General features: G+C 42.5%; 1 protein-coding gene across 5 annotated transcripts in view; it reads left to right on the forward strand.

Moving 5' to 3' along the window:
• The window catches only part of USP13 (ubiquitin specific peptidase 13), a 50148-nt gene extending 39493 nt beyond the window's left edge, over positions 1-10655 (forward strand). For 2 of the 5 annotated variants that reach the window (XM_058031206.1, XM_058031208.1), the window contains exons 15-21: positions 197-319; positions 1703-1729; positions 2443-2586; positions 3552-3718; positions 4201-4363; positions 5949-6033; positions 6679-10655. In XM_058031206.1, coding sequence (XP_057887189.1) covers positions 197-319; positions 1703-1729; positions 2443-2586; positions 3552-3718; positions 4201-4363; positions 5949-6033; positions 6679-6772 — 803 coding nt within the window. In that variant the 3' untranslated portion in view covers positions 6773-10655. Of the gene's footprint in view, positions 1-196; positions 320-1702; positions 1730-2442; positions 2587-2669; positions 3509-3551; positions 3719-4200; positions 4364-5948; positions 6034-6678 lie in introns of those variants that run through there. The other 3 variants (XM_058031207.1, XR_009114897.1, XM_058031209.1) reach the window with 3 other exon arrangements.
• The last annotated feature ends 304 nt before the right edge of the window (positions 10656-10959 follow it).

A 10959-nucleotide genomic window follows, 5' to 3' on the forward strand; every position in this document is an offset into this window, starting at 1 on the left:
AAACACAGCTTCATGTAATCTGAGCTAGTTAAATTGTGCTTTGGCATTCCATATTTCTTAAAGAGCTCTTTTCAGAAGGGGAATCCTGGCTGTTCCTGTACCTTGAGTACCAGAGTCCCCTCTCTGAAGGGGTAGGTTGCACCATAAGGTTGTTTTGCTGGCTGCAGAAGCTTAGCCCATTTCTCTGCTCTTGTAGATGTTTCTATTGACATGCCAGATTTCCTGGATATCACTCACCTTCGGGCCAGGGGGCTCCAGCCAGGAGAAGAGGAACTCCCAGACATTGCTCCTCCCATTGTCATTCCTGATGACCCAAAAGGTATTTACTGACTTACTCTCCCCTGTATTCCCCTTTCCTTCTAGCACATGGGGATTCTCTTGAGCTATGAACAAAAACCCAGCCCTGTGCTTCTGTAATTGAAGACTCTTACAACACCCCACAGCCTTTTTGCTCCCTACTGGACAACTCTAGTCTTCCAGCTTTCCTGTTTTGGGGACTTATTATAGAATCACAGAGTTTTTTGGATTGGAGGGGATCTTAAAGATCCCTTGCTATGGATAGGGACACCTTTCCCTAGAAGGTTTGATAATTGCTGTTGCTGTCCTTGGCTCTCTCCAGAGACCCTTCAGTGCATGCCCATGACTCCCTTGGTAAAGTCACTGTGCACTTCCCAGGTCCAGCACAGCACAGCAGTACTTAATACACAAAGGACTACAGCTTAAGAGAACAGCTTTCCAGGCATAGGCTAAGACTGTAAATTTTACTCATTTTAAAAATACAAGAATTGTTCGACCCTAGCAGCTGTGCCTGCATGCACAGTCCTCTTCTCTGGATGTATATGGGCTACCATTAAAAAAGCTCTATCTCAAGGAGAAGATGGCAAACAGCTGATTATAATGTTTGTGGAGAAGAAAGAAAGCGAAGTGATTAAAATGCTGTGCTGTTTTTTTTTTTTTTCTTGAATACTTTTTCTTTTATACTGTTTCTTTTATTCAGAAACAAGAATATTAAATATCCTCCTTCTTTATTCCCTGAGTTTCCCTGGAGAATAAATGGTTTGTAGCAAGTAAAATCATGTTTTTATGGTGTGACCTTAGACCCAGGTGGCTGCACTTTCCCCAGATGACTGAAGTTTGAGTGCCTCAGTATTTAATATGAAGCCAGTAATGCAGCTGCTCTCATGACATGAGTGCCCCCATTTGCTTGGAGATTTATAATAATGGTGGCAGAATAACATGCTGTATGTATGTGAAAGAAAGCTAGTACCTGAAATTGTGTGCAGAGCAAGGATATGACAAACTTCAATTCCCTAAAGGTTTTAATTCCACCCCTTATCTGTGTAAGTTCCTCACAAAGGCCTGTACCTCCTTACCCTCTTGCTGAATGGACTGACCTAGTTTTACTGTAAATGCATGGGTCATGGTACTTTTTTAAAAAGATTCTTGCTTAAGTTAGCCATCAGCTTTATTTCCTCCTGGTTTATGGTATCAGTGACACTTTGCTCTGAGCTGAGTTAGGGAAAACAATTACTGAGCAGAAATATCCCTGCTCTAATTCATGGCAAAAATATCAGGGAAACAAGGATGAAACTGCCCTGTCTCCATGAGGTCAAATATTTCTATGATTTAAAAAATATGGAATTGTTTTACCCATATGGATCTACTTAGCCTTTTCCCTGTTTTTTCCATTGTTAATTTTCAGATCACATGATGAACCATTTCGTGGAGTGTACGTATCTCATTTTTCTACTGCTTAAAAAATTGTTTTGCTTTTGCTCAGCTGATGGCTTCTCTCTCTTCACAGAGATGCATGAAGCCTTGCCCTGCATGCTTCCAAATAAAAGCTGATTTCTGTGCTTGTTCAGTGTTTATTCCATACGTGCAGGACTCTCTTTGAGGGTTGATATAGCCAGAATATGAGCTGCTCCTCTGCCTGCTGCTCCTCAGGAGGATCTTGCAGTCCTGGGGGTCACAACCACTCAATCCCTCTGCACTCTGATCTCACATAAAGCTGTCTGACCCTGTCATCCAGAGGCTGCCAGATCTGGCAGCTGTTATTTCTCTAACCTGCAAGATCCTGCCTTTGAGAGGGGCTTGGTTTTGGCTGCCATCTCTAGCTGAGCTCAGCACCTGACTTCCTCACCCCTTAAAATCCAGTGCTGAGCTGTTTTAAAAGAAATAGAATCCTGTAGGAATTCATCAATATTTAATGATTTGTGTGAGGATCTGTGTCCCTGCTGAGACAAAAGATTATCAGTAAGTCCATAACAATGACTGTAATGCTTTGTACAAGGCTGTTGTCTGATGGCTGTGGGTTTATTGAAGTACTAAACCAAATCCAAGCAGTCTGTACTCTAATATATGGCACCGTGAGTAACAATAAGAAATATCATGCAATGGATGAAATGAGACTTTTATATTTTAGAAGGTCCTTTCTTGCAGCCCTAGATATTGATGAGTCTTCAGTAATGCAGCTGGCAGAGATGGGCTTTCCTTTGGAGGCGTGTCGGAAGGCTGTGTACTATACAGGCAACCTGGGTGCTGAAGTTGCTTTCAACTGGATCATTGCACACATGGAAGAACCAGGTCAGTCACTGGAGGCTGTAAGTTAAACTCAGCTCCTGGTTGTGGATTTTGGCAGTCAGTAGAAATTTTATAATGTGTGACAGAGAAACAACGGCTCCCCCTTCCCCACCTGGGAAACCTGGAGGTGTGAGTGAATTTTCCTAAGCTGCTTCTGGGATGTGCAGATCTTGACCATTATGTGGTGTCCTCTGCCTAGAAGAAGACAACAAACTAAGCTACACCAGAAGTCCTGTCCTCACCACTGGTGTGGGCCAGCTCTGTTTCCACCCTTTGGCTAGGTCCGTGCTGCTAAGGGGGAAGCTGACCTGTGACCAAGTGTAAGTACAAAGAATCCTGTGGTCTGGATGCTTTCCTTCCATATCAGCCTTCTCTAGCTCAGGCTGGAGCACTCATGCCATACTTGGGCTGTCTGGTGATGGACAGGGCTGCTAGATGTTCTCCACTTCCTGTGTTTCATCCGTGCAAAGTTTGGACTCATGATTCAGCACTGAGAACTCCCTTGCCAGGAAACCCCAGATTTGGTTGAGTTCACGCTTCACCATGAGCTTTTGTGTTGCTTGTGTAAATGGGGAATGAGTTTCACTTGGGCTTAGCAGACATTTTCAGATATTGAATAAGTTCATTTTACATCTGTGCACTGGGTTGTCTATTATCCTGATGCCATCATTGCTTCCATACCAATCTTCGCTGCTTTCCTGCAGTTGTTTCACTTCTGCAATGTGCTGACCTATTCCAGTCTGCTCAGTATGAGCACATGCACCTAGATATTTTGCAAAGTGCACATTCATTTTGTTGTTTTTAAGGCTTTCCACACATCTAAGTCTGAATTTAGATGCCAGTGAAATGAACTTACATTGATTTCAGGACTGCTTTTGAGGTCCTATGTGTTGTTTGTTCGTGTTTGTTGTTGACTTCCCAGTTAAGTGAGACAGAAGAAGGAACTGATGAATGTTTGTTTGTTCCAGACTTTGCTGAGCCATTGGTCATACCTGCATTTGGAGAAGTTGCTTCCAGTGGGGCAGCTGCTTTAGGAGCTGTAGGGTTAGATAACCAGCCTCCTGAAGAGATGGTTGCAATCATCATTTCCATGGGATTCCAAAGGAATGTGGCAATTCAGGCACTGAAGGCAACAGTGAGTTCATGGGTTATTGGTAACACTGGGGCTTTGTTTCATGTTCTGTGCTTTGTGCTTGTGGGTGCTCAGATGCCTTTGAAATGTGCAAATATCCAGTTAATGGATGGTGAGCCTGCCACTATCCTGGCAAAGTGTGGCATTCCTGACTTTTCTGGAGTGGTGAAGGTGCTTTGCGTGTTTCACTGTATTGGTAAAGTGTGGAAGGCAGTGAGGAAAACATACTTGTTGGAAAATAAACTAGGTGCCTGGAGACTGTGTCTGCAAGATAAGAGCAGGGGGCTGTGGGTCTTAGTTGTGGGACTATTTCTTTTCCGTGTCAAGCATTTGCAGAGTGCTTGCTGAATACGATTTTCCAGGGAGGTAGAAATATCTTACAATTTTTAAGTGCTGTAAACATGATCCTTACTCTCTTCAAAGGCTGATGAGTGGCAGTGTGGTGTTAGAGTGTATTAAAGGCTGCTCTTTTGATTGTTTGGCAGAACAACAACTTGGAGCGTGCACTGGAGTGGATCTTCAGCCACCCTGACCCTGAGGAAGAAAGTGACCCTGCTTTGGACACCATAGATATGGAGAACAATGCCAATGCCAATATCCTTGCAGAGACAGGGTCAGAGGGACCCAGGATCAAAGATGGCCCTGGAAGTAAGTTCTGCTTCAGCTTAGACCTGGCTGCCATTCTGTTGTGTCACACCCACCCCGTTCATAGAGCTCCTTTCAGTTTTGAAAGTAGTTATTGTGGGTACTTTGGACAGGATACAGACAATTTACTTGCATTCTTGTTTCTGGGGCTGATACAGCTCTGTGGGCCACTGAGTTCTGTGGGCTGTCATTGCTCAGAAAACTCTGCTTGGACTCACTGAATAACCAGAGCCCAAAGTTTCTTGCTACCAGAGCACACAAGTCTCTCTTGGCCTAGGTTTACTTTTTGTTCTGTTGCTTTAAGAAAAAAAGACAAAGAAAAGCTAGAATATTTAAATCTTCAGAGGCTGAGCATCCTAAAGACAGCACTGCTGCTACAGACCACCTGAGTTTCTGTCCTCCTGTGCTCTGCTGGGCAATTTGTTAATCCCTTCAACCAAATTCCTTATTCACAATGCCACAAGTACAGTTGGTGTCCTGCATGTTTTGTTTTCTTTTGGTTGAGATTCTCTGTCACACTGCTGCTAAATAGACCACAAGATGGGGCTGATGTACAGCAGGCAAAGTGGAGAAGAAGCTCCTGGAGGTGTCACAGCACTCGAGTACAAAAGCTCAGTGCTGGTGCTAAGGATGTCACAAAAAGTTTTTTGAAGGGTCTTTAGTGATGAGTTCTAATAACTGTAGTATGTTCTAAGCTTCTACTTCTGATCTTGAATGTAAAGATTTAGGGGAAAAAAATTACCAGGCAATTTGATTTTTGTGTCTGTGGTTGCTACTGTTAGATTAACATTACAAATATCAACCTTAAATATTTTGGAGACATGGGAAACATTGATTATTGCTAAGTTAAAAAAAACCCCCAAACTTGGAATAATTATTTTTTGTGGTACTTAGCCTTTATAGACTGAGACTCTTTACTGAGTGCCTGAAATCCTGTTAACAAACATGATTCTGTGAAATAGCTCCAGAAAGCCCTCTCCAGCAAAATCCAGGCCCATGTCCTTATACAATACCCTGAAAGAAGGAACCCTTTTAGTTTTAGTGGCAATTCAGGTGAATGGCATGCATGGATGGGCATCAAGAACCAGTGCTGAACTCTCCAGAGACTTTAAGCATAAAAATTGTCCTTGTGTTAAACAAGGAGCTTTCTTTCCTGTCCCCTCTTCTATGCTGAAATACAGACTTCTGTGGTTTTTGATTTATAGGAGATCTGTGATCACACATATAGACATAGCTAGTTTGTGTGCAGAATGAACTCCCTGCTTGGCACTTTCTGTGGTGCTCTCTGTGAACTGGGAATGAATCTGCTGTTTTCTTTCCTAGCAGGGGCTGTGATCACAGCCCTGCTGTATGTGCACAGGTCTCTGTGGATTTGATTTGGATTGGTTTGATGTTTGACAGTGAATCTGAGCCACTAGTTAAGTTGGAAACATGCTGCAGTGTTAACAGAAACGGAGTTTGGGGCTGCAGAGTCTGTGCTGGGAGTGCTTAGCTGCTTCTCCAGTATTAGAAAGAACATTTCCCCTGGAGTCATCTTGCGGTGGTTGCAGTGAAATACTTAGAGTGCCATTTGTATTTCTTAAAACAGGGTATGAGCTGTTTGGGTTCATCAGCCACATGGGAACATCCACAATGAGTGGCCACTACGTTTGTCACCTCAGAAAGGAGGGAAGGTGAGTGCAGCTGGGGGAGACACATGGGATCAGCAAATGTTTGATTTCAATTGATTTGATCTGAAGAATCTGTACAGAGCAGGGCATGCTCATGGCAGACAACATGGGCTGTTACCATCTGTAGGCTTCCCACCAAAAAAATGAAAATCGTCACAGATGTGATGAGTTCTGATCCCACTGATGTCTGTGAAATGTACCATTGGCTCTCCTGTGCTGGCCATTCCAAATCTCTCCAATGCCTCAGTTTGGGGCATTGGTTCTGGATCTGGCTTAGTTTGTCTGAGCTCTTCCCAACTTCCTTTTGTTGCCATGAATAGAAAGCCATGGAACCATGGGCTGATACCAGTGCTGCTGGTACTGTGGTGCTGATCTTGGCTGTGATTCTGATATGCTCCCATTATTTGACATTGGGAATCCCTGATTTTCCTTCATTTGAGCTGTAACTACACATTCCTCTGCACATCCCTCCTCCTTTTCCATTCCTGACTCTGGCGGCTGGTTCAGCTGTTTTTCTGATCCTTTGTTCTCATTGCAATGCCTAATTTTAGATTTTAAACTCTTTGAGGTTTGGGTCTGAGAAGTCTCTGATAAATCTGTGGTGATTTTTAGACTCCTGGAATGTAATCAATCTTGTTTTCCTTTCAGATGGGTGATCTACAACGACCTTAGAGTGTGTGCCTCAGAACGACCTCCCAAAGACCTGGGCTACATTTATTTTTACCACAGGATACCAAGTTAGGCCTCAAATCTATCACCTGGCCTTAAGAAGCCATAAGCCTTTTTAACCTGCCCAAAAAAAGCCTACAATAAAAATCTAAAACCAACAAAAGACCCCTTAACCCTTGGACTGCCAAAAAGCAAAGGAAACCATGGGATGTTTATAGTGTATTTAAAAACAATCATTTGATGCCGCCTTAAGTGTTAGATGGAATATTTCTATTAGGTGCTGTATAGGACATTGTTTTAAATTTATACACCTTACAGGCCATGTGGATTTCTGGTGGAGTTTGCAGCTAGTGTGTGGAGAATATGGAAGCTTCAGTGTTGAGCAGAAACAGTTCAGCCCAGCTCCTGCCTGTCCTGCCCGTGCATCCTTTGAAGAGCACAAACAGATTTTTGTGTCCTTGGTGACTGGGAGCCTGTGTTTGCATCCAGAGTCCAGATCATGTAGAGCAATCATTTGAAGGGAGGGCGTTTGTGGCTGTTCTTCAGAGCAGAATGTCCTTTCTCAGAGATCATTTTCAGTGCAGTGAGACAAGTCTGAAGTTGAATCTGTTGGAATTCAGTGGTACAGTATCTTGATTTGACTTTTCCAGCTTAAGCCTAAGAGACTGATGGAGACAGGAGCAATCTCTTGTCAGTGCCCTGTACATTTTTTGCCAAAGAGAAATTTTGTTTTTGCAGACATAGGTTTCTTCATCTTCACTTGAATGTTTATTTTGTAAGTTCTACCAACAGATTCAGGATTACAGATGGCTAAAAGCAGCAGACTTTCTGACTATGAAATTAAATGCACACCCTCAGGAAAGGCAAGGCTGTTATTTAAATTTTGTTTTCATATGGAGGAGGTAAAGAAGGGTTTAATGTCCCATTATATTTATGTCAGGGAATTTTGTATCTAGACCACTCATATTCCATCTGAAATCAACTTCCTGACAAAGTACTTGCAGTGCAATCCTGCTTTCTGCTAAAGATTGCTTAAATATTGACTTTCAAATCTAAGTGTGGGAAATTGCTTAGTGAGTTTTCTGATTTATTGATTTACCCCTCTCTTCCTCCGTTAAAAAACCAAACCAAAACAACAGCAACCAACAGGAACAAAAAAAAAAAGAAAAAACACAATAAAACTCCCCTTGAACTGATATTCTCACTTTCTTTAAACTTGCAAATGCATCAATAATCTGATCTCTTCAACAGACACCTTCTAAAAGGGGTCTGATATCTCTGGCAGGGATGATGGGGTGGGTAGGCAGGGGCTGGCCTTTCCTGTCTTTTTAAAAATTTTTATGGTGTTATTTAAGTGTTTTTCACAGGTGAGAATGCATATGTGGGTTTTAAAATTGTATTTGAAAACACTAATTCTAGAAAAATTACCATGGTGAGTGCAAAACCTTTCATGATTCTGGAAAAATAACCCAAAAGTTCCCGGTGTTGGACGCTGCTTAGAGGCTGTTGCTGGAGTTGCCTTGTACAATGTTACCAAGCCCTCAGAATAAATTGCATCAGTAAAAAAAAAAAACAACCCAAAAAAACCCCCAAAAACCCAACTTTTTTTGCAGGGTGCAAGAGAGCCAGAGAGATGTCATTACATTTTCTCTGCTGTTAGTGCCTGCAAGTTTTAACAGCAAAATTCAGGCAGCTACACACTACAGAAGATAACCCAAATTAAACATCTGTTTATGAGAAGGGAATTTTAGTTTTTGCATTGTCTGGGGAAAAATAATTCTCCCTCTGGTCATAAAGCCACACATAGAGCCAAAAAACACTGTTAGGATTTTAATCAGGTTTGGATCATAAAAGATAGTGAGAGAAATTCCAGTGCAATAATTCTGCAGAGTGCAAAGGTGTCTCTTTGCTGGGAGAGCTCCCTGCTCTTAGAGCTCTTGTGGACACATTAGTGCAGTGTCCTGGCACATTAATGGGTGGCCCCTGTGACATTCAGCTGCCTTGTGCTTATTGAGCCACCAGCTCTGGATGAAATAAAAGCTGCCAGTTATTTCTTTGCTTCTTCCAGATTTTGGATATTTGAGGACTTCACCAGAAAGTGACAGGTTTGAAAATGGGATCAGCAAATTATGCAGTGATACATCTATTTAAAGTGAAAGAGCAAAACTTCTGTATATATGTGTGTTTCTTCATTCTGGCAGTAGAAAAAGGAGGAAAAGCCTTTTCCCCCCCCTCCTTTAATTTTTAATTATGTTTTTAAAATTCCCATGTATATTCCAAAGAAGTTCAACACAACAGCTTCCCTCTTGCCTCATGAACTTAAAGGGCTATTTAAAAACACCAAGATCTGGTGACTGCTGCCTTTTTATTTAGAAATATTGGGTAAATAAAGGCCAGCTGAGTAACCCCCATGCTCATTGCCCAACTGGAAGCATGGCTGGTCTTGCAGGGTCAGGGATGGAGCTGGAATCTTGCAAAGTGCTTGGTGCATCCCAGGGCTGTGATGGCTGTGCAGCTGCCGGGGCTCAGGAGGAACATTTGGAGGGTGATAAACTGGAGGGCCCTTGGCTGGCTGTGGTGAGTGAATTGCAGCAGCTCAGGTCCTGGGGTTCTTCTCATTTCATCACTTTTGTGTTTTTCCTGCCCAAACCAAAGTTAGTCAGGAGTGCAGGGAGCAGTTTAGAGGAAAGGATTGCAGGTTTTCTAAAATTTAGCAGTTAAAAATATGTTAGAAGTTCTTCAGACAGGTGCTTGAGGAATTACTTTATTCTCTCCCAAAACAGTGGCCTCCCTCCTTTTTTCATGTGGCTGGTTAAGTTGTCTCCCTTTTGTGATGGGTTTTGTGTGAAGAACATCAAGAACCTGGAGGAGCAGGATGTAAACTCCTGACTCCTCAGCCTAATGGGGGGCAGAGGAGTTTTGGGTGTTTTTAAACTCCAGCATTGCAGAAGCCCCACTCAAACAGACTGTACTGAGAGGATGACTGATCTGCCAGGCTGTGCCTGCTGCAGGCTGAATGTGCTGAATGTGCCAGGGCACAGCCTGGGCACATTCCCTGTGGGTGCTGGGGGCTCCGTGAGCTGGGAATGGGGGAAGAAAAATCACTGTGAGCTGTTAGAGACAATCTGACCTGAGAATCACGGCAAGCCAGGACCTGGCAGTAAATAAAGCTCTTATTTCTCAGACTTATTTTTACTTTTTTGTATGGTACATTTAGGTTAGGAGAAAGGAAGGAAGAAAAACTCAATAACTTTTCCTTGATTTCCTCTTCTCTTATTCCTAGCAGTATGCTGGATCCAGTAGACTCCTCATTCTGAGTCACAATCTCCTGTCTCCAAAACACATGTAGACTCAAACTCTATTTAATCTTCCTAGCTAAAATATAATTACGATAAAAATTAATTTATTCAGACCTGTAGTTTTAAAATAAGAATAGATGTTTCTGAACTCCCAATCACTTGTAACTCCACTGGGTTCAATGCCATTACCTCTGACTGACTTTGGTGTAAGTGAAACCAACATCAGCCCAGTTCTAGACTCAGACAGCCTCCACCAGGTCACAGAACACATTCAAAATGTGGATGCATCCAGAGCTCATTAGATTTCCTTAGAAACCTCTCCCACTGATTCCTTTTGTTCTCCATCCTGGCAGCAGCCATTTTTATCCTCTTTGCTGTTCCCATGCATTGGAAGTCTATGCAAAATATGTAACTGGACATTTTATTGTTTTCCCTGTCGCCCTTCCTCCCTCAATGGCTGAGATTGGTGTCTGATTTCTACTCAGTCTTCAGTGGTTTTACTGTTGTATCCTGGAAGTGTCTGTCCTGGTTTACTTTGCACCATTCAGAGTTGTTTGCTTGAAGCACTGTTAACTTTCTGGAGAGTATTTGTCTGAGATGAGAAAGGCTGTGAATGACGTTGTTGCAACCGTTTTAAATTAAAAAGAAATATTCTCACATCTGGTGACTGTGTGGATTCTTGCTTCTTTATTCCTGTCTGAACTGGAGAGGAATAGACAGAATGTGTTTTGATGCTGCCTCTCACTCTTTGTGTTCACATTTGGTGTTTTACTTAGAAAGACCCTGCAGAGGGAACAGAGAGGTTTGTGAGACTCTTGATTTCTTGTGACTCTTGGCATTTCTGTGGATTTAAAACAAGAAAAAAAGTAAAATCCCCAAGCCCTGAGCAGATATACAGCATGGCAAAAAATAGAAATCAGGCTTTAAGTTAGACTGGTTTGTTTGTTTTTAACTGTTAGGC

This window comes from Melospiza georgiana, chromosome 10 (assembly GCF_028018845.1).
Source record: "Melospiza georgiana isolate bMelGeo1 chromosome 10, bMelGeo1.pri, whole genome shotgun sequence".
NCBI lineage: Eukaryota > Metazoa > Chordata > Aves > Passeriformes > Passerellidae > Melospiza > Melospiza georgiana.